The sequence below is a fragment of the Anomaloglossus baeobatrachus genome, chromosome 10 (assembly GCF_048569485.1).
Source record: "Anomaloglossus baeobatrachus isolate aAnoBae1 chromosome 10, aAnoBae1.hap1, whole genome shotgun sequence".
Classification (NCBI taxonomy): domain Eukaryota; kingdom Metazoa; phylum Chordata; class Amphibia; order Anura; family Aromobatidae; genus Anomaloglossus; species Anomaloglossus baeobatrachus.
The window spans coordinates 26,900,569-26,922,496 of NC_134362.1; the positions used below are offsets into that span (position 1 = coordinate 26,900,569).

The 21,928-nt window shown below is 44.6% G+C and overlaps 1 protein-coding gene across 1 annotated transcript in view; it reads right to left on the reverse strand.

Annotated features, from left to right (window-relative positions):
- Window positions 1-21,928, reverse strand: part of LOC142254433 (receptor-type tyrosine-protein phosphatase beta-like) — a 262,642-nt gene that overhangs the window by 134,801 nt on the left and 105,913 nt on the right. The window contains exons 11-18 of the mRNA XM_075325478.1: window positions 17,526-17,783; window positions 17,116-17,385; window positions 14,054-14,332; window positions 12,066-12,323; window positions 10,943-11,212; window positions 7,273-7,551; window positions 1,847-2,104; window positions 49-318 (exon numbers count right to left, since the gene is read on the reverse strand). Of these exons, the coding sequence (XP_075181593.1) occupies window positions 49-318; window positions 1,847-2,104; window positions 7,273-7,551; window positions 10,943-11,212; window positions 12,066-12,323; window positions 14,054-14,332; window positions 17,116-17,385; window positions 17,526-17,783 (2,142 nt within the window). The remainder of the gene's footprint in view (window positions 1-48; window positions 319-1,846; window positions 2,105-7,272; window positions 7,552-10,942; window positions 11,213-12,065; window positions 12,324-14,053; window positions 14,333-17,115; window positions 17,386-17,525; window positions 17,784-21,928) is intronic.

Below are 21,928 nucleotides of genomic sequence, written 5' to 3' on the forward strand. Positions count from 1 at the left end.
CTATATAAGCGAGTAAAATAAATAAACAAAAAAGCACATAGAACCTACTTGTATAGACGGATGTGGTGACCGGAGAGCTCTGATACCCCCGGACTCCGACTGTTACCACAGATATGGAGTAATTAGTCCCAGATATCAGGCTCTGGAGGGTGACATTTGTTGTGGGACTTGTCACAGATAAGTTAGTTATTGGAGATATCCCATAGCTTATATTATATGTCTTATTCACACCGGTCATATTTACTGGCTCCGACCAAGATAATGTCAGGTTCTTTGTCCCAATTGTGCCGATTGTTAGATTTCCTGGTGGCGTTGGATCTGTGCAAAGAAAAATATAACTCAACAAAATGTACTGAACACAGTATATATATCCTAAAAACATTTTCAAACGCTCAAAAGCAAATGGATAATAAACAAAACAGATGCTAAAAAAAATAAATAACAGATTTATGCCTTAATTTTAAAACGGCCTAGCCTGATCACGATTATGCTATAATATTGGACCTATATGGATGCAATCAATGATTAATTATGCACTGAATAGTATTTGCCTGAAAACAAGAAACACAGAGATCCCACATGGTATCATGCACAGTGTCTAATTTGCAAAAATCGCGCTTGGTAAATTGTATTGTTTAATGATAAAAAAGGAGTCTTATCCATGTGCACTTACTGCTATACGTGTGTGAGAAATAATAAAAGGAGGCTGAATAGAATGTTTTTTTTTTCTTTTTCAATTAACCCCTTAACGACCACAGGCCGTAATGGTACTTCCTAAGTGATCATAGTGTAATCACCAGCGATCTGCACACATGTCAGCTGATTTGAACAGCTGACATGTGTGCCTGTGGGTCCGCGATCCACTTGCGCCTGTTAACTCCTTAAACCGCAATGTCAAAATGTGACATCACGATTTAAATCCCCGCCGCGGTAAATCTTCACTTACCCGAAACCATTGGCGGTGCGGTGACGTGATCACTATGAGCCAATGGTTGTCATGGTAACACAGGGATCATGTGATGACTCCTGTAGCTAGCATCATTCACTTCCTGTTTCACTCGGCTGAGTGCTGCCTGTGACAAGAGGTGAATATTTCTGGTGATCACGGCTCTGTAGCTGTAATCACCAGAAATGAATGAGCGATCAGACTGCTGATCCTTATAGTTCCCTAGGGTGATTAATAAAATTAAAAAAAGTAAAAAAAAAAAAGTTATTAAAAAAACCTAAAAGCTCAAATCACCCCCATTGAAAATTAAAGGGTTAAAAAAATAAAAAATATACACACATGTGGTATCGCCGCCATCAGTACTGCCCGATCTATGAAAATATAAAATCAATTAACCTGATTGGTAAATGCTATAGCGGCAAAAAAATTCCAAACGCCAAAATTATGTTTTTTTGATCGTCACAAATTTTGCACAAAATGCAATAACAGGCGATAAAAAAGTAGCATCTGCGCAATAATGGTACCATTACAAATGTCAGCTCGAGACGCAAAAAATAAGCTGTCATTGAGCCAGAGATCCCGAAAAATGAGAAAGATAGGGGTCGCGGAAAATGGCACAAAAAGTGCGCCACTTTTTTTGGACAAACTTCTGAATTTTTTTTAACCCCTCAGATAAAAGTAAACCTATACATGTTTGGTGTCTAAGAACTCATACCGACCTGAGGAATAATACTGATACATAACTGAAAACAGTGAATAAAATATCCCAAAAACAGTCATGTTACAGCTCTCGGAAGGGGAGCAAATAAACCCCCAAAAAACGGAAAACGGAAAACCGGCCAGGGGTGAAGGGATTAAGATACAGACCCTCATACAGGACATGAGTGCGGTGATACTCACACGTGGCCTCGGTCACCGATACAGACGTCTGGTTGCAGTTCCCACTCACTATCTGGACCGTGGCTGTATATTCTGTGCCCGGTGCTAATCCTGTGAAATTTGCTTGTGTGGTCGTATTAGATACTTTCTGTAGAACTCCTGACAGAATTGCATTGTAATAATCCACTTTTGCTTTCGCTGTGGCCGGAGTCCAATTCACAACCAGAGAAGTAACGGACTGGTTATTTACCACCAAGGAGATGGAAACTTGTTCAGCTCCTAATAGAAAAGATATCAGGGTTAATGACGGCTGACCAGGTATGTACCTGTACAGATGTAGGAGGTGCACTCATGTTTTAAATATTTGGAATACATTTTTTCAACTTTTATAATAACCAGAAACTGGATCGTTTTCCTCTATCTTTCTCAATTATATATGTACTGTCATGCATTGGCACTTTTTTATGCACTTTATTATTTATATACACCAATATATATGTGTGGCTTGAGAATATACAGGGTGGTCCAAAAGTAGGTGGACAGTATGTGTAATAGGGTTATCAAACATGCCCTTAGCAACCAATCAGATTCCACCTTTCATTTTCCAAAGAGTCTGTGAAGAATGAAAGATGGAATCTGATTGGTTGCTAAGGGCAACTGAGTCAGTGTCACTTTACACCATGTTTGATAACCCTATTACACATACTGTCCACCTACTTTTGGACCACCCTGTATATATTCTTATGTTGTACTCCTGAATTGTAGGATATATGCTATACCTTATATTACTAAGGGTGGCTTTACACGCTACTAGATCGCTAGCCGATGCTAGCGATGGCGAGCGTGATAGCACCCGCCCCTATCGTTATGCCGATATGTGAAGATCGCTGACGTAGCAAAAATTATCACTACGGCAGCGTCACACGTACTTACCGGCTCAGCGACGTCGCTGTGACCGGCGAACCGCATCCTTTCTAAGGGTGCGGTTCGCTCGGCGTCACAGCGCCGTCACTAAGCGGCCGCCCAATCAAAGCGGAGGGGCGGAGATGAGCAGAACGAACATTCCGCCCACCTTCTTCCTTCCTCATTGCTGGCGTGTGGCGGGTAAGGAGAGGTTCCTCGTTCCTGCGGCGTCACACGTAGCGATGTGTGCTGAAGCAGGGACGAGGATCAACTTCGCCCAAGCGACAGCAACGATAATTGGGAGAGGACCCCCATGTCAACGAGCAGCGATTTTGGACGTTCTTGCAACGATCCAAAATCGCTCCTGGGAGTCACACACAACGAGATCGCTACAGCGGCCGGATGTGCGTCACAAAATCTGTGACCCCAACGAGATCGCTGTAGCCAGCTTTACACACTACAATATATCTTACGATGTGTCGGCGGGGTCACGTCGTAAGTGGGTAAGGTACATTGTAGTGTGTGACAGGTACGTGCGATTGCGAACGAAAATCCATTCATCGCACGCACGTCGTTCATTCCTCATGGATTGAACATGCGATTGTGCAATGTTCCCGAGGCAGCACACATCGCAGTGTGTGACAACCCGGGAACATTGAAAAGATCTTACCTGCGTCCTGCGGCTCCAGCCGCCAATGCGGAAGGAAGGAGGTGGGCGGGATGTTTACGTCCCGCTCATCTCCGCCCCTCCGCTTCTATTGGCCGGCTGCTGCGTGACGTTGATGTGACGCCAAACGTCCCTCCCACTCCAGGAAGTGGACGTTCGCCGCCCACATCGAGGTTGTATGGACAGGTAAGTACGTGTGACGGGGTTAATCGTTTGTGCGGCACGTTCAACAAATTGAACGTGCCGCACATACGATGGGGACGTTGCAAATCGCATACGATATCGTATGCGAAATTGCAACGTGTAAAGCTGGCTTTAGTGTTTGGATATACAACCTTTTTTACTCATTGGTTTTTGTTTCTATTAATATATTTTCTGTTGTTGGTATATTTGGACACTTTCTGGGGCATCTGCTTTTTTATTCAACGCTCATTTTAAATTTGAATTCAAAAAAATATTTTTTTAACATATAGGAAACTTATCTACATTTCTCTTTCTGACCTTGCGTTGGATATACAGTCATATGAAAAAGTTTGGGCACCCCTATTAATGTTAACCTTTTTTCTTTATAACAATTTGGGTTTTTGCTATTTCAGTTTCATATATCTAATAACTGATGGACTCAGTAATATTTCTGGATTGAAATGAGGTTTATTGTACTAACAGAAAATGTGCAATCCGCATTTAAACAAAATTTGACCGGTGCAAAAGTATGGGCACCTCAACACAAAAGTGACAATATTTTGTAGATCCTCCTTTTGCAAAAATAACAGCCTCTAGTCGCTTCCTGTAGCTTTTAATGAGTTCCTGGATCCTGGATGAAGGTAGATTTGACCATTCCTGTTTACAAAACAATTCCAGTTCAGTTAAGTTTGATGGTCGACGAGCATGGACAGCCGCTTCAAATCATCCCACAGATGTTCAATGATATTCAGGTCTGGGGACTGGGATGGCCATTCCAGAACATTGTAATTGTTCCTCTGCATGAATGCCTGAGTAGATTTGGAGCGGTGTTTTGGATCATTGTCTTGCTGAAATATCCATCCCCTGCGTAACTTCAACTTCGTCACTGATTCTTGCACATTATTGTCAAGAATCTGCTGAAACTGAGTTGAATCCATGCGACCCTCAACTTTAACAAGATTCCCGATGCCGGCATTGGCCACACAGCCCCAAAGCATGATGGAACCTCCACCAAATTTTACTGTGGAGAAAAAACAAAAAGCCAGCACTAGATGTGCACTTTAGCACTAAAAATTCCAAACTGTACCTATTATAAAAATTTTGAGATTTTTTGGCAAAAAATTGCAATTTCTTGAGCTGCCTCACCACGTCACGGCAAATCTCATTTGGGGCAATCCTAAACTAAAATATTTTTATAAAATGTGCCATACGGCCTCACATATGAATAGTAGAACTGCTCTTGGCAGCACTCACCTTGTCTATTTCAATCCCGTACCCATGACTGAGTCATGGCTGTGGGCGGGACAGGTCCGAGCAAATGTTGCATGAAGTAAAGAGCCTGTGAACAAGGCCTGATGACTGATGTGAACAGTCACCAACCGCCAAAATCTAGACAGATGGAATACATCCCAATTTCACGATTCGATCATGAAATCGCACAATCGGTCGTCCCGTGTAAAGCAGGCTTAACAGTATCTGGACTTGTTCCTGATGAAATGGAGAATGGTGTCCTGGAGTGTCTCCTCCCAGACCTGGACCAGGGTATCAGTGAGTTACTGGCCAGTATGTGAAGTTTCTTATCAGCATCAAATGCACAAATAGATATGTCCCAGAGGTTCTCAATTGGATTCAAGTCTGCGAAATGTGCAGTAACTAAAGATTACCTTTTTGCTAAATAAAGGTATTTAGTAACATTTTTAATATTTAAATGTACTTAAATATTAATGTACTTAAAATATAATAACAAGTTAGTTAGAGGACAAACAAAAGGCTGAGATATTAAATAGGCATTTCTCATGGGTGTTCACCAAAGAACTGACTGTACCAGGGATCATTCAACAAATGAAAAATCAAAGTTCACTACCCGATATAATTAATTTAACACAAGAAGAAGTACGCCTACGTCTAACTAAATTAAACATTGACAAATCACCAGGGCCAGATGGCATTCATCCACGAATATTGAGGGAATTGAGCTCCGTAATCGACAGACTGCTGTATCTCATCTTTTCAGACTTGCTTGTAACAGGGTTGGTGCCTCAGGATTGGAAGATTGCTGATGTGGTACCCATATTTAAGAAAGGTAAGAGGGTAGATCCAGGCAACTACTGTCCAGTAAGCCTGACATCAGTAATATGCAAAGTTTTTGAGGGCATTTTAAGGGATGACATGCATAAATATATTGCAGAAAATAATATATTAACTGACAGACAGCATGGATTCATTAAAGATAAGTCATGTCTAACCAACCGGCTGGGGTTCTATGAGGGGGTAAGTGCCAACCTGGATATTGGTAATGCAGCTGATGTGATTTATTTGGACTTTGCAAAGGCATTTGATACTGTACCACATAATAGCCTTATACTAAAGCTCCAGAAGCAAGGACTAGGGGAAACTATATGCAACTGGGTAAGGAATTGGCTAAAAGATAGGAAACAAAGAGTAGTCATAAATGGTATATTCTCTAAATGGGCTATAGTCAGCAGTGGGGTGCCACAGGGATCTGTGCTAGGACCGATTCTTTTTTATCTCTTTATTAATAACCTTGTGGATGGGATTGATAGTAAAGTGTCAGTCTTTGCTGATGACACCAAACTATGTAGGATATTAAAAACTGACCTTGATAGTACCATATTACAAAAAGATCTGGATAAGATGGCAGAATGGACAGATACTTGGCAAATGAGATTTAATGTTGATAAATGTAAAGTAATGCACCTAGGACGGAGTAATCCTATAACTGCGTATACATTAAATGGAAGTAAACCCGGGACTACAGAACAGGAGAAGGACTTGGGTATTCTCATTACAAATAAGCTGAGCAGCAGCACTCAATGTCAGGCAGCAGCTGCAAAAGCAAACAAGATTCTAGGGTGTATAAAAAGAGAAATTAGATCCCGCGATCCCAACGTATTGTTACCCCTCTATAAATCACTTGTAAGGCCACATCTGGAATATGGGATCCAGTTTTGGGCTCCACATTTTAAAAAGGACATTCGGAAGTTAAGAGTCAGTTCAAAGGAAGGCAACTAGACTACTACAAGTAATGGAGGCCACCCGTATGATGAGTAATGGAGGCTGCCCGTATGATGAGTAATGGAGGCCGCCTGTATGATGAGAGGTTGAAAAAGTTAGATATGTTTAGCTTAGAAAAAAGACGTCTCAGAGCAGTCAGACTGTGGAATACCGACCACAAGAGGTAGTAATGTCAGATACTATAACAGCTTTATATCAGGGCTGGATGATTTCCTCAGTACACAAAAGACTGTTGGTTATAAATGACTTAGTGACCAAAAGAAGAACTGGTAGAGGAAGGTTGAACTAGATGGACCTAGGTCTTTTTTTCAACCTATGTAACTATGTAACTAAACATTAGCCTGTCGGGGTAATTTTATAGGGCTCTCTGTGTTCTTCCTCACACAAAAGAGCTGATTCCAGTCCTACTACTTACAGAAGTGACAAAAACACCAGCAAAACTAGGAGGATAATCAGTCAGGAAGGCAAAGGAGAGGGGAATATGCCTTTTTGGGGGATTATCCTGCTGTTCATCTACAGTGTGCTTGTTGTCACTTTCATACACATCAAAGCCGGTGACAGTGATTCACAATTGCTTCAGCTTCATAACTGGCCAGATTCATGTCTCAGAAATACAATATGTACAATCATTTAAAAAAATCTAACAGTTGATACCAACCTGTGCAGATGGGTGATAGTGACACTGGGTCGGATTCGGTGCTGTTATCGGCAGCTCTTGTATAGACAATGAATGTATATGTTTCTCCCGATGTCAGATTCATTATTGTCGCTGATTCATTTGTCACTAGTATATTATTCACTATTGTGGCTGATGAGGTGACATTGGTCTGGACTCTGTATCTGTAAGACGCCTGATACTCATCAGGTCTACTCCACGCCAGAGACACAGAATATAAGGACACGTTAGTGATGAGGAGAGATTTCACCGATATCGGTTCTGAAATAAACAACATTCAAGCAATCAGCGCAGACACAGAATGATAGGGCAGCGTGTAGTATTATCGAACAGTATCCACTGCCCAAAACATGAAATAAAGAAGAGCTGCAGGAGAGGAGAGAGCAGACGGTAGGCAGATCACATATGTCCCATCCAGAGGGTGTATGACTTGTTAACAGTGAAAACATTATGCGCTGTCAATAATAAAAAAAATAAAGACGATAAAATAACATTTGAAAAAACACTCCAAAACATTCCTTCTTTCACCAATTTATTGAAAAGGAAAAAAAATCTGGTCACCATAATCTATTTTGGAGGTCCCACAACAACTCTGGACTATGGGGGGCATGCTCAGAGAATGCTTCCCTCATTTTCTGGAAGAGCAGGCGTTCCATGTGAGCAATGTGGCTGCAGTGATCTGAGAATACAATACTGCAGTCACACACCCACACTCCCCAGGTCCACACCACAGCAGTGTTAGCTGCAATAACCTCAGTCTCACTGATCACAGGGAGTTGGCTGAGAGCTGCTGTCTGCGCATGCGGCCGGCATTTCTTCTGACGACAAGAAGAAGGAGGTGTGGCGGGAGATCGACGCTGCAGGATGTACCAAGGGGGTGACCTGGCTGGACATGTCAGATGAGGCAGAAATCAGAGGAGGAAGACACAAGCGGCGAGCAAGCCACACGCGCGGTGGCCATGTTAGATGATCGTGAGGTGGACCGGGAGTGGGGAGCACTTTGGCCACACTGGGGGACCAAGGGAGGACATTTATCTCCCATCTCACATGTTCCATCATGCCAGGTGGGAGATAAATCATTTTTTACCGGCGCTTCCATTTTCTGCAACGTGATCACGATCCCCCGGTACCTGAAACCCTGGAGATTTTCCGACGCTGGGGGCGCAATTTACTTTTTTCTTGCCGCCGTTTTAAAACAGCGGATCAGTAATATCAGCAATCCTCAAATAGAGGGAGGCCACTTATCAAGTAAGTAGTGAATATAGCAATAAGAGGCTAAAATTTAACTTTTAATTCTAATATATTAAAAGCCCAAAGGGGGTACATGTAACCATAAAACTCCCCAGTGATCTGATCACTCAGACAATAATTATCATAGCACAGGGAGTCAGTGATGTATAACAAACGAAACAAAAAAACACAATATACATAAATAATAAATTGAGTAGATTGTGTCTACCCAAGGGACAGTGGTCCACCTATTAGGGAAGAAAAAACAATCAAACAAACTCAATATACATAAATCAAGAGCTGAATGTTGGTCCTCAATGGAAAGACCAACACAATCCTATTGCTCAATATGCAAATAAATGGGAACAATCTCACCCATATTCAGTGGTCTGGGGCAACTCAGGATCTCCTCCGTGTGGGTCCTCTTTATATCATCAGGTTGTCGCTGACCCTACACAAACCTAGGAGATTAACTTAAACTGTTGCCCATACTTCTGTCCTGACAAGGACAGACCACAGCTGGCCCTCTCTATATACCCCTACACCGATCCTAGCCACGTCCCGACGCGTTTCATCATACAAGACTCATCAGGGGACTCCGGTGTTTAGATAGAGGCCAGAGGTCCTAAGCCCTCGCTCCCAGAATAACACAGGGGAGAATAAAACAGCGGATCAGAATAAGTACCCGCTCCTGCCGGCGTTTTAATCCGTAAGGGTGTCGTAAACGGGTTAAGTTTAACTGTTTAAGAGAAAGATGTATTACGGCCCGGAAGTAATTTAGCTGGATGCAACATTAGATGCGACAATCCCAGCACTTTACCCGTTTTTTCCCAAATTGCCCTGGTGTGATGGCAATCGGGGTAATAAGGGATTAATTGCAGCTCATAGCTAGATTGGTAATGGCACCAATCTGTAATAAGTGCTTAATAACAGACCATAGCTGTCACTAAGCCCTAGATTAGTAATAGGAGGCGTCTACGAGACCCCCTCCCCACTACTAATTTGTAAGGGAAAAAAACACAAACACCGGAATAATCCTTTCTTTGAAATAAAATACAAAAAGCCCCCTCTTTCACCAATTTATTAACCCCATAATCACCCCTGCAGGTCCGACGTTATGCACACGAGGTCCCATGGTGATTCAGTTCTGCTACATCTGAAGATCACAGTGAGTGGCCATAGAATAGGACCACTCACTGTGAGGTCCAGAGAATGAATGAGCCACATGATCAGCGGTCACTTCACTAAGGTGATTCCCGGTCACATCTGGCGATACATGTGACCGTAAATAGCCTGAGTGAGGTCACCACTGAATGCACGGCTCACTCATTGTCTCTGCAATAGACCCGCAGACCAGGTCTGTGATTGGTTGCAGTCAGATGCTGGGGGCGCGTCAAATTGACATGATCATTCTTTTCAGAACGCAACAATACCGGGGGCGTTTCACAAAATCTTCAGGAAAAAATCCTGACGTGTTTGTGTGTGCGTGCATGAGATTTCAGAAATCTCAGACTTTGCTGGGACTGTAAAATGCAACGTTTTATTAGCATGGATTTGCATAAAACCAAGGCAAAAACCATGCTAAAGAACGCTGCAAAGAAGCTCAGTGTGAACATGGCCTTACTGGGAGAGACAGCTGACAATATTCTGTTAAGCGGGCTTTACACGCTACGATTTCGCTACAGCGATCTCGTTGGAGTCACGGATTTTGTGACGCACATCCGGCCGCTGTAGTGATGTCGTAGCGTGTGACTCCTAGGAGTGATTTTGGATCGTTGCAAAAACGTCCAAAATCGCTTCTCGTTGACATAGGGGTCCACTCCCAATTATCGCTGCTGTCGCAGGGGCGATGTTGTTCCTCGTTCCTGCGGCAGTGCACATCGCTCCGTGTGATGCCGCAGGAACGAGGATCATCTCCTTACCTGCGTCCTGCGCCTCCAGCCACAATGCGGAAGGAAGGAGGTGGGCGGGATGTTACGTCCCGCTCATCTCCGCCCCTCCGCTTTCATTGGGCGGTCTCTTAGTGACGTCGCTGTGACGCCGGACGGACCGCCCCCTTCGAAAGGAGGCGGTACGCCGGTCACAGCGACGTCGCTATGCAGGTAAGTATGTGTGACGGGGGTTCCGGATTTTGTGCGGGACAGGCAGCGATATGCCCGTTTCGCACAAACGATGGGGGTGTGTCGCATGCTAGCGATATCGGGCCGGATATCGCAGCATGTAAAGCCACCCTTAGCAGTACAGTTCAACAATAATTTCTTATTAATCTCTTACAGGCACCTCTAGTTTTCAAAAGCACTCAAAATAATTTTCTCTTCCCTTCCCTATATTCTGCTGCTAGTTGATTTTCTCCACAATATTCGTCACATCAGGTGACAATTTTTTAATGGTTAGTACAAATGAAAACAATGATGAAACCTACTTGTATAGACGGATGTGGTGACCGGAGAGCTCTGATACCCCCGGACTCCGACTGTTACCACAGATATGGAGTAATTAGTCCCAGATATCAGGCTCTGGAGGGTGACATTCGTTGTTGGACTTGTCACAGATAAGTTAGTTGATGGAGATATCCCATAGCTTATATTATAGGACTTATTCACACTGGTCATATTTACTGGCTCCGACCAAGATAATGTCAGGTTCTTTGTTGTAGTTGTGTTAGTAGATAACGTTCCAGGTGGTGTTGGATCTGTAGGAATAAAAAACAGAAATACAGAAAGGTGAGAACATCTCCATATACAATATAATAAAGTAAAGGTGCCGGTAAGGGTGGTTTCACACATCCGGCATTGCCGGATCCAGCACACTCCAGTACAGTGCAATACAGTACATTGGCATCGCTGCAAGCTCCGGTCACATGACAGCATGTGACCGAAGCTTGCCGCGATGCCATTGTACTGTATTGCACTGTACTGGAGTGTGCTGGATCTGGCAATGCCGGATGTGTGAAAGCACCCTAAGGCCTGCAACACACATCCATGCCGCCGGTACATGTTTGGGACTTTTTGACACGTACCGGCGGCACGAACACACGTGCGCCAATGTTACCCTATGATAACAGGCACACACACGTATAGCCACATGGAACGTGTGTCCGTGTGGTTTGTACGTGTATGCGTTTTTAAACACGGCTGACAGATCCGCGTTTCTCCGGCATCACGCAGACATGGACCCGCTAAAGTCAATGGGTCCATATCTGCACGTATGTGACACGGACCATGTACGTGTGCTTTCTGTACGGTCCATGTGCGTTTTTTGGTTTTTTTTTTAATGGTGAAACAGCTCAAGACACACAGACTGCACACGGACATGACACGTACGTATCTCAGGCATACACGGACATTCAACACGCACGCACGGCAAGCATATGCCATCACACTGATGTCACACGTACCGGAGAAACGGACATCCCAAAAGGAACACGGACCCAAAAAACGGACCGCACTTGTTTTTTGCGGACGTGTGTTTCAGGCCTAACAGAGGAGAATGGTGATAGGAGGATTATAGAGAGCGCTCGCTGAGCAGCTCCTGATGATACTCACATGTGGCCTCTGTCCCTGGAGCAGATGTCTGGCTGCTGCAGCCTCCACTGACTGTCTGTACAGTGACATTATATTCTCTGCCTGGTAGTAATCCTGTGAAATTCACTTGTGAATTATTAGTCACTATTGTCTGATTGACGGCTCCTGATAGACTGACTGTATAATTATCCACCTTTCCTGCTGGTTTTATCCATGAGGCTCCAAGAACATAAACCGTCTGGTAATTATTCATGGTGATACTGGAGACTTGTCCGGGAACTGAGAATAAGATCATAAATCACAGACGGGTTAGTTATACAGCACTCACCTCTGGTGTAATACAAGTAATCGGCTTGCGGCAATAGAACAATTACATATTTGCTATGTGACAGATATGTATTATCAACGAGGAACTTGTTATACACCAGTGCAGAGAACATGACGTATAAATGGCTTTATCAAATTATCATTATTGATTTACACCAATATTTGTCATTATGTCATCTCATCATTTTATTATTAACCCCATCCCATATTTATTTTTCCACTTTTGTTTTTTTTCTATCCCCATCTTTCAGCAGCCATTAGTTTTTGATCTTTTTCTCAATGTCTCGTCATTATTTTATTAATAAACTATAAGCCCTGAAATTTATAAGGAAATACAACAAAGATGGAGACGTCATAGTCTTTACATGGTAATGACCTCCAGACTAAAGGGGGATTTACACGCTGCGACATCGCTAGCAATGTGGCGAGCGAGAGCACCCGACCCCGTCGTTCGTGCAACATGTGGCAATCACTGCCGTAGCGAACAATATCGCTATGGCAGCGTCACATACCTGTGCAGTGACGTCGCTGTTGCTGCCGAACAATCCCTCCTTCAAGGGGGCGGTTCGTACGGCGTCACAAAACGGCCGCCCAATAGAAGAGGAGGGGAGGAGATGAGCGGCCGGAACATGCCGCCCACCTCCTTCCTTCCTTCTTTTCCGGTGGACACAGGTAGGATGATTGTCGTCGTTCCTGCGCTGTCACACATAGCGATGTGTCGTGCCGCAGGAACGACGAACAACCAGCAGCATGCACCACCAACGATGTTATGAAAAGGAGCGACGAGTCAATGATCAGCGATTTTTGCCGTTTTTGCGATCGTTGATCGTCGCTCCTAGCTGTCACAAGCTGCGATGTCGCTAACGACGCTGGATGTGCGTCACAAACACCGTGACCCCAACAATATATCGTTAGCGACATCGCAGAGTGTAAAACCCCCTTAAGGGTCCCGTTACACTTAGCGACGTTCCAGCGATCCCGACAACGATACGACCTGGTCAGGATCGCTGGTACCTCGCTATATGGTCGCTAGTGTGCTGGCAAACAGAAAGATCTAATTAACGACGCAGCAATGATAGTGTTCCATATAACGACCTCGGCGGTCGTTGGGACCCTGTCACACAGCAGCTATTCTGACAACTCAGACCTCCATAGAGGCGTTGTGTTTCCACCCAGGCGTGTCTTTGCGTTGCCTTTTCCACGCCCCTCTGCTCCGATTGGTGGCCACTACTACTGCGCTTCATTCTTGGATTGGGCGACCTTGCCATTAGAAGGCAACGCAGTAGCGCTTCCTTCCTTTGTTGCACAATGAGCACAATGCAGAATATGGTTATGATTGCATATAATTAATAGCTGACCTGCACACGCTCAGGAACAAATGATGCAAGCACTACTACGTTACCTTCTTTATGGCAAGGTCGCCCAATCATAACGCAGTTGTGACCAACAATCGGCGTTGAAAAGACAAAGGAAAAACACGCCCGCGTCGCTGAGTTCTGAGTCGCGAACGAGGTCGCTCTTCATTTTTATGGCGTCAAACACAGCAATGCATGCTGCCCATCGGAACACCAACGATCAGAAAATGAACCAGGACATTCAGGTACGATCGGCGATATCGCAGCGGAGGGCCATCGCTGCTATGTGTCACACGTAGCGAGATCGTGTGTACTCTGTACTCTCACCTGTGCAGATGGGTGATAGTGACACCGGGTCGGATTCGGTGCTGTTATCGGCAGCTCTTGTATAGACCAGGAATGTATATGTTTCTCCCGATGTCAGATTCATTATTGTCGCTGATTCGTTTGTCACTATTGTATCATTTATCATTGTGGATGATGAGGTGACATTGGTCCGGACTCTGTAGCTGTAAGACGCCTGATACTCATCAGGTTTAGTCCACGCCAGAGACACAGAATATGAGGTCACAGCACCGATCTGCAGAGATTTCACTGATATCGGTTCTGAAATAAAGAAACAAACACACAATTAGTGAAAGTACAGAATGAGAGTGCAGCGTGTAGTATTATCGGACACATAATCACTGTCCAAAAGCTACAAAATCAGTGCTGGAATTTGAGCCCAGGAGAAAGGGAGCAGACTGTGGTCTACCAAATCTCAGAGTGATAACAAAACTTAGCTCAACTCAGTGAATGAAGGTGTGTGGCCACACTAAAGTGGGCTTTACACGCTGCGACATCGCTAGCGATGTCGCGAGCAATAGCACCCGCCCACATCGGTGGCGCGTCACGGTGATCGGTGCCGTAGCGAACAATATCGCTACGGCAGCGTCACACGCAATTACCTGTTCACCAACATTGCTGTGGCCGCCGAACAATCTCTCCTTTAAGGGGGAGGTTCGTTCGGCGTCACAGTGGCCTCACTAAGCGGCCGCCCAATAGAAGTGGAGGGGCGGAGATGAACGACTGGAACATCCCGCCCACCTCCTTCCTTCCTCATTGCCGGCGGCTCCTCGTTCCTGCTGTGTTACACATAGCGATGTGTACTGCCGCAGGAACGACAAACAACCTGCGTTCTTAACGATGAACGATTTTTTAAAAATGAACGACGTGTACACGACGAACGATTTGACACCTTTTTGCAATCGTTACTGATCGCAAAAAGGTGTCACACACAAGGACATCGCTAACGAGGCGTCACCAACACCGTGACCCCGATGATATCTCGTTAGCGATATCGTTGTGTGTAAATGGGCCTTTAGGCTAAGTTCACACTTCCGTTGTTTTGCATCAGTCACATTCCGTCGCCTTGAGGAATTACAGTATCCTTCAAAATATTTTGCAGGAATCCATTTTTTTCCGCATAGGCTTCTATTAGCGACGGATTGTGACTGATAACCTTGCGTTGCATCCACCATGTGACGGATCAGTCGCTTACTGATTGACCGTCAGGCGGGAGCAACGCTAAATGTAACGTTTATTGGAGCGGAAAAAAAAACGCACTCCACAGGATTCCGTCGCAAGCTATAATGGATGTCTATGGTGCTGGATTCCGTCGTAATCCGTCATACAACGGAATCCAGTGCTGGATTCCGTCATGCTCTGCTGAGCATGCCCAGCATGTCTGGCACACCCATTGGGCTGTCCCAAGCAGAAACGGATCACGACGGATTCGTCAAAAAACAGGCGCACAGCGGATGTAACGGATGCGACAGATCCGTTTTTTCACAGGTTTCCTGTGAACGGAATCCTGTGGAATAACACATTTGTTGACGGATTTAAAACAACGGAAGTGTGAACTTAGCCTAACCCACTCTTCTTCGTCTGAATAAACCAAAAACTGGTCAACAGGGAATAAAACTTTTATACGCATACTATAGAAGTGGCTGAAAATATACTTGCTGTTGGGCCAGAGTTCCACCTGTATGACTAGTGCGAGTCTCGCATCGGTATCACACACTCTCCGGACATGAGCGCCTCAGCTCTCAGCTGCATGGAAATACATGCAGCCAACCCGCTCCTGTCAGGAGCAGGGCTGTGGAGTCGGAGTCGGAGTCGTGGAGTCGGAGTCGGAGCTCATTTTGGTGGAGTCGGAGTCGGTATAAAATGCACCGACTCCGACTCCTAAAATATATAATAAATTGGGGACAGGAGTGCAATGCAGAATGTGCTGAATATTTTACTAAATAATAACATTTAGTATAATGCTTATATTTAAGTGAAAAATTTATTGTAGTACAATGTGAACATCAGACATTTAATTGTTTTTATGATACAATAATCAAGATATTTGGATAGAACATAAAATATTTATTGGAATACAACTTTAGAACACAAAAAACTAATAAATTGTAAATATATATATATATATATATATATATATATATATACACACAGTGTATATACACACACAAGATATATATGTAATCTACTGTATATTACATAGTGTATTACATATTTACAATTTATTGCAGTTTTTTGTGTTCTAAAGTTGTATTCCAATAAATATATTTTATGTTCTATCCAAATATCTTGATTATCGTATCATAAAAATTATTAAATGTCTGATGTTCACATACACATATTCATGTACTACAATAAATTTTTCACCTAACTAAGCAATATATGTAGGAGTCGGAGTCGGAGCCGGAGTCTGAGTCGGAGCCGGAGTCGGAGTCGGTGCAAGAGAATTTGAGGAGTCGGAGTCGGAGTCGAAGGTTTGGCTTACCGACTCCACAGCCCTGGTCAGGAGAGTGTGCATCCATGCCTGGTGATACCGATGCAAGACTCGCACGAGTCACACGCAAGCGGACCCGTACTCTTATCCTTATTTACAAAAGGAGCTCTTCTTTAAATCTATGGGATTCAACATTTTTTCTCCAAGCATACAATGGAACAGATAAGGCCAGTTTCACACATCCGGCTTTTCGCCGGATTGGCGGATCCGGCGCACTCCAGTACAGTGTGATACCGTACAATGGCAGCGCGGCGACTTCTGGGTCACATGCTTGTCGCGCTGTCATTCTACTGTATACATTGTACTGGAGGGCGCCGGATCCGCCAATCCGGTGAAAAGCCGGATGTGTGAAACTAGCCTAACTGAGAAATACATTAAAAAAACACTCTTTGAGCATTGACGTTCAAGAGTCCAATTTTTCATGAAAACTTTCTCAAAATCATTCTCTCCTTTCCATTATTCTTTTCCTTTTCCTTGCACTCTATGAAATTCCTAACATTATTGTGACATGTTTTTAAAAAGTTGCTACAAGTGCAAAGTTGAAACCTACTTGTATAGACGGATGTGGTGACCGGAGAGCTCTGATACCCCCGGACTCCGACTGTTACCACAGATATGGAGTAATTAGTCCCAGATATCAGGCTCTGGAGGGTGACATTTGTTGTGGGACTTGTCACAGATAAGTTAGTTGATGGAGATATCCCATAGCTTATATTATAGGACTTATTTACAACGTTCATATTTACAGGCTCCGACCAAGATAATGTCAGGTTCTTTGTTGTAATTGTGTTAGTAGATAACGTTCCGGGTGGTGTTGGATCTGCAGAAAAAGAGAGAAATACAGAGAGGTGAGAACATCTCCAGCATCTGTATAATAAGGTAAAAGTGGCGGTAACAGAGGAGAATGGTGACATGAGGATTATAGAGCGCGCTCGCTGAGCAGCTCCTGATGATACTCACATGTGGCCTCTGTGCCTGGAGCAGATGGCTGGCTGCTGCAGCCTCCACTGACTGTCTGTACAGTGACATTATATTCTCTGCCTGGTAGTAATCCTGTGAAATTCACTTGTGAATTATTAGTCACTATTGTCTGATTGACGGCTCCTGATAGACTGACTGTATAATTATCCACTTTTCCTGATGGTTTTATCCATGAGGCTCCAAGAACATAAACTGTCTGGTAATTATTCATGGTGATACTGGAGACTTGTCCGGGAACTGAGAATAAGATAATTACATAGTTACATAAAGTGAGAAAAGCCCTCGCTCCATCTGGTCCAACCTTCCTCCACCAATTATACATTTTGTCATTATGTCTTTTTATAACAAACAATGTTGTGTAGTGGGGAAATCATCCAGCGCTGATATAAAGCTGTTCTAGTATCTGCCATTACTACATCTTGTGGTCGGCATTCCACAGTCTGACTGCTCTAACTGTAAAGAACCCTTTCCTATTTAGCTGCCGGAATCGCTTTTCTTCCACTCGCAGTGAATGCTTCCTGGTCCTTAATATTGTCTTTGGAAGGAATAAGTCATGTGCCATCCTTTATATTGACCACACATGTATTTATACATAGAAATGAGATCTCCTCTGAGACGTCTTTTTTCTAAGCTAAACATATCTAACTTTTCCAACCTCTCATCATACGGGCGGCCTCCATTACTCATCATACGGGCGGCCTCCATTCCTTGTAGTAGTCTAGTTGCTGCCTTTGAACTGACTTTAAAGGGGGCTTTACACGCTACGATATCGTTAATGTTTGGTCGTCGGGGTCACATTGTTAGTGACGCAAATCCGGCGTCATTAACAATATCGCAGCGTGTAATACTTACCAGCGACCTCAAAAATGGTGAAAATCGTTCACCATGGAGAGGTCGTCCCAAACTCAAAAATCGGTAAGGGTTGTTTAGCGTTGTGGTTCATCGCTCATGCGGCAGCACACATCGCTATGTGTGACACCGCATGAGCGAGGAACGTCTCCTTACCTGCCGCCAGCCGCAATGCAGAAGGAAGAGGTGGGCGGGATGTTTACATCACGCTCAGCTCCGCCCCTCCGCTTTCATTGGCCGGCCGCTTAGTGACGTTGCGGTGACGTTGCTGTGATGCCGAACGTCCCTCCCCCTTGAAGGAGGGATTGTTCGGCAGTCACAGCGCCGCCGTCGACCAGGTAAGTATGTGTGATGCTGCGTAGCGATAATGTTCGCTACGGCAGCGATCACAAACAATCGCATGCGCGACGGGGGCGGGTACTTACACGCTCGCTATCACTAGAAATTGCTAGCGATATCGCTACCGTGTAAAGCCCCCTTAACTTCTGAATGTCCTTTCTAAAATGTGGAGGCCAAAACTGGATCCCATATTCCAGATGTGGCCTTACAAGTGATTTATAGAGGGGTAACAATACGTTGGGATCACAGGATCTAATCTCTCTTTTTATACACCCCAAAATCTTGTTTGCTTTGGTGATGTGATGTGGTTTTTAGATGTTAAATAAACTTTTACATGGTAAAAGAAGCATAGCTAATATCCATCCTCATCATTGCATTGCGCCTAATTCTTGTCTTGTTTGTTTCCCATTTAAAAGGGGTATTCCTAACTCCAAGATCCTATCCTAATATGTAGTACAAGTCATAATAAAACTATAAGCAAATTCCCCCAATTAGAAATGTAGTATAGTTCTTCTGAAAAGCTATGTCACTTACCTTATGTGCAGGGCATTGCAGTAGCTTAGGTATACAAGGAGACGGCCACACGTGTGTTAAAAAGCAAATATAAAGAATATTTTTGTGTTGAGCAAAATTAATTACCTACCATATTTTTTGATTTGCAAGACGCACTTTGTTTCCCCCAAAACTGGGGGTAAAATAGGGGTGCATCTTACAACACGGATATGGCTTACTGTAGGTGGAGATGGTCGTTGCGGGGTCGTAGGAGACAGGCTCACAGGACGCGCTCGGGGGTGTCGTGGCAGGTGGCATTGATCTGCGGCGGGCTTCAAGGGTGTCTTGGTGGCGGGTGCATTGAGCTGACTGTCGGCTCAATTGAATTGCCCGTGGTTGACATGATGAACTTCAGGAAAATGGCCATGGAGGTGGCGCGTGCGCAGATTAACGCAATGGACTTCAAGAAAATCGCGTAGAGTCCTATCTGCACACACGCCGTCTCCGCGGCCATTTGCTTAAAGTCCTTCTTGTCAACCGCCTAAAATTCAATGGAGCCGGCAGTCAGATCAATGCACGTGTCACCGAGACACCCTTGCAGCCTGCCCGCCGATCAACACACCCTCCGCCGAGACACCCCGTGCTGTAACACCTCTGCAGACTGCCCGCCCACAGATCAATGGCGCCCAGTGCGACACCCCTGAGCGCGTCCTGTGACCTGCCTCCTATGACCCCGCTCCAACACCGTCACCCTGGTAAGCCATACCTGAGGGATTCAATTGTGCCCGCTGCTACACCCCCGAGCCCGCAGTATCACCGACCCTCCTGAGCCGCAACACCCCCTCCTCCGCTCCTCCGTGCCCGCAGCATTGCCTACCCGGCCCCCTGTGACCTTCCTGAGCCATTTCACCACTGCTGCTCCTCCCTGGTAAGCATTAGGATTGAGACACACTAGGATTATAAAATGGACCCTCATTTTAACATTAAAAATTATTTTTTCCTTTGTTCCTCCTCTAAATTTGAGGTACGTCTTATAAACCGGTGCGTCTTTGGTACATGCACACAGTCTGTATTAATAAGGAACTTTTTTGCACTGTCTGTAAAAACTAATTAAAAGGAGTCTGATTTATTTTTAATCTGAAAAAATACTTCTACAGATAAATGATGATAATTACAGTCAAAATTAACAGTTTACAGTGAATGCAGCTCATGTCTTCATATCAGAATTATGGGCAGTAGACGTGGATCACTTATAATTACAGTATAAATGATTTATTATAGTTTTTTTTTAACATGTCTGCAAAAAAAAAATGTTGTCTGTTCGTCATTTTTTGATACTCTGTACAGAAAAAGTAAAAGTCAAGCTGGTAACCCTGCTTATAGTACCTTATAGTGCCTACATATTCATGTGAGAAACTGGTGATTATGGGGAGGCTGAGAAGAGATTGTGCTTCTAAAGGGGGCTTTACACGCTACGATATCGTTAATGTTTTATCGCCGGGGTCACGTCGTTAGTGACGCACATCCGACGTTATTAAGGTATCGCAGTGTGACACTTGTGTGACCTAAAACGATCGCAAAAGTGGCAAAAATCGTTTGCTGTGGAGAGGTCGTCCTAAAACCAAAAATCGATCACCTCTCCTTAGCAATGTTGTTCGTCGTTCCTGCGGCAGTGCACATCGCTGTGTGTGACACCGCAGGAGCGAGGAACGTCTCCTTACCTGCCTCTACCGGCAATGCGGAAGGAAGGAGGTGGGCAGGATGTTTATGTCCCGCTCATCTCCGCCCCTCCGCTTTGATTGTCTGGCCGCTTAGTGACATCGCGGTGCGTTCGCTGTGACGCCGAACGCACCTCCCCCTTGAGGGAGGGATTGTTCGCCGGTCACAGCGACGCCGTCGACCAGATAAGTGCGTGTGACGCTGCCGTAGCGATAATGTTCACTACGGCAGCGATCACACGATATCGCATGGGCGACAGGGGCAGGTGCTTTCGCGCTCGATATCGCTAGCAATTGCTAGCGATATCGTAGCGTGTAAAACCCGCTTGACACTTGGAACAAATTCAATTAAATAAGAGATTTTTGTTTACTTACCGTAAATTCTTTTTCTTATAGTTCCGTATTGGGAGACCCAGACCATGGGTGTTTAGCTTCTGCCTCCGGAGGACACACAAAGTACTACACTTAAAAGTGTAGCTCCTCCCTCTGAGCTTATACACCCCCTGGAGAGCCAGTCCTATCCAGTTTAGTGCAAAAGCTGAAGGAGAATAGCCACCCAGAAGTAGAACCGAGCAAGAACCGGAACAACCGGAGACTCTGTCCACGACAACAGCCGGTGATAACACACGGAACAAGAAAATTGCCAACAGGCAACAGGGAGGGAGCTGGGTCTCCCAATACGGAACTATAAGAAAAAGAATTTACGGTAAGTAAACAAAATTCTCTTTTTCTTTATCGTTCCTATGGGAGACCCAGACCATGGGACGCTCCAAAGCTGTCCCTGGGTGGGAATAAACAGAAAAAACTAAGAAGTAGGCGGAGCCTAACTTCACAAGTGGGCGACAGCCGCCTGAAGGATGCGTCTGCCCAAGCTCGCATCTGCCGAAGCATGAGAATGCACTTGGTAGTGCTTCGAAAAGGTATGCAGGCTAGTCCAAGTGGCAGCCTGACAGACTTGTTGAACCTGGTGCCTAAAAGCCCAAG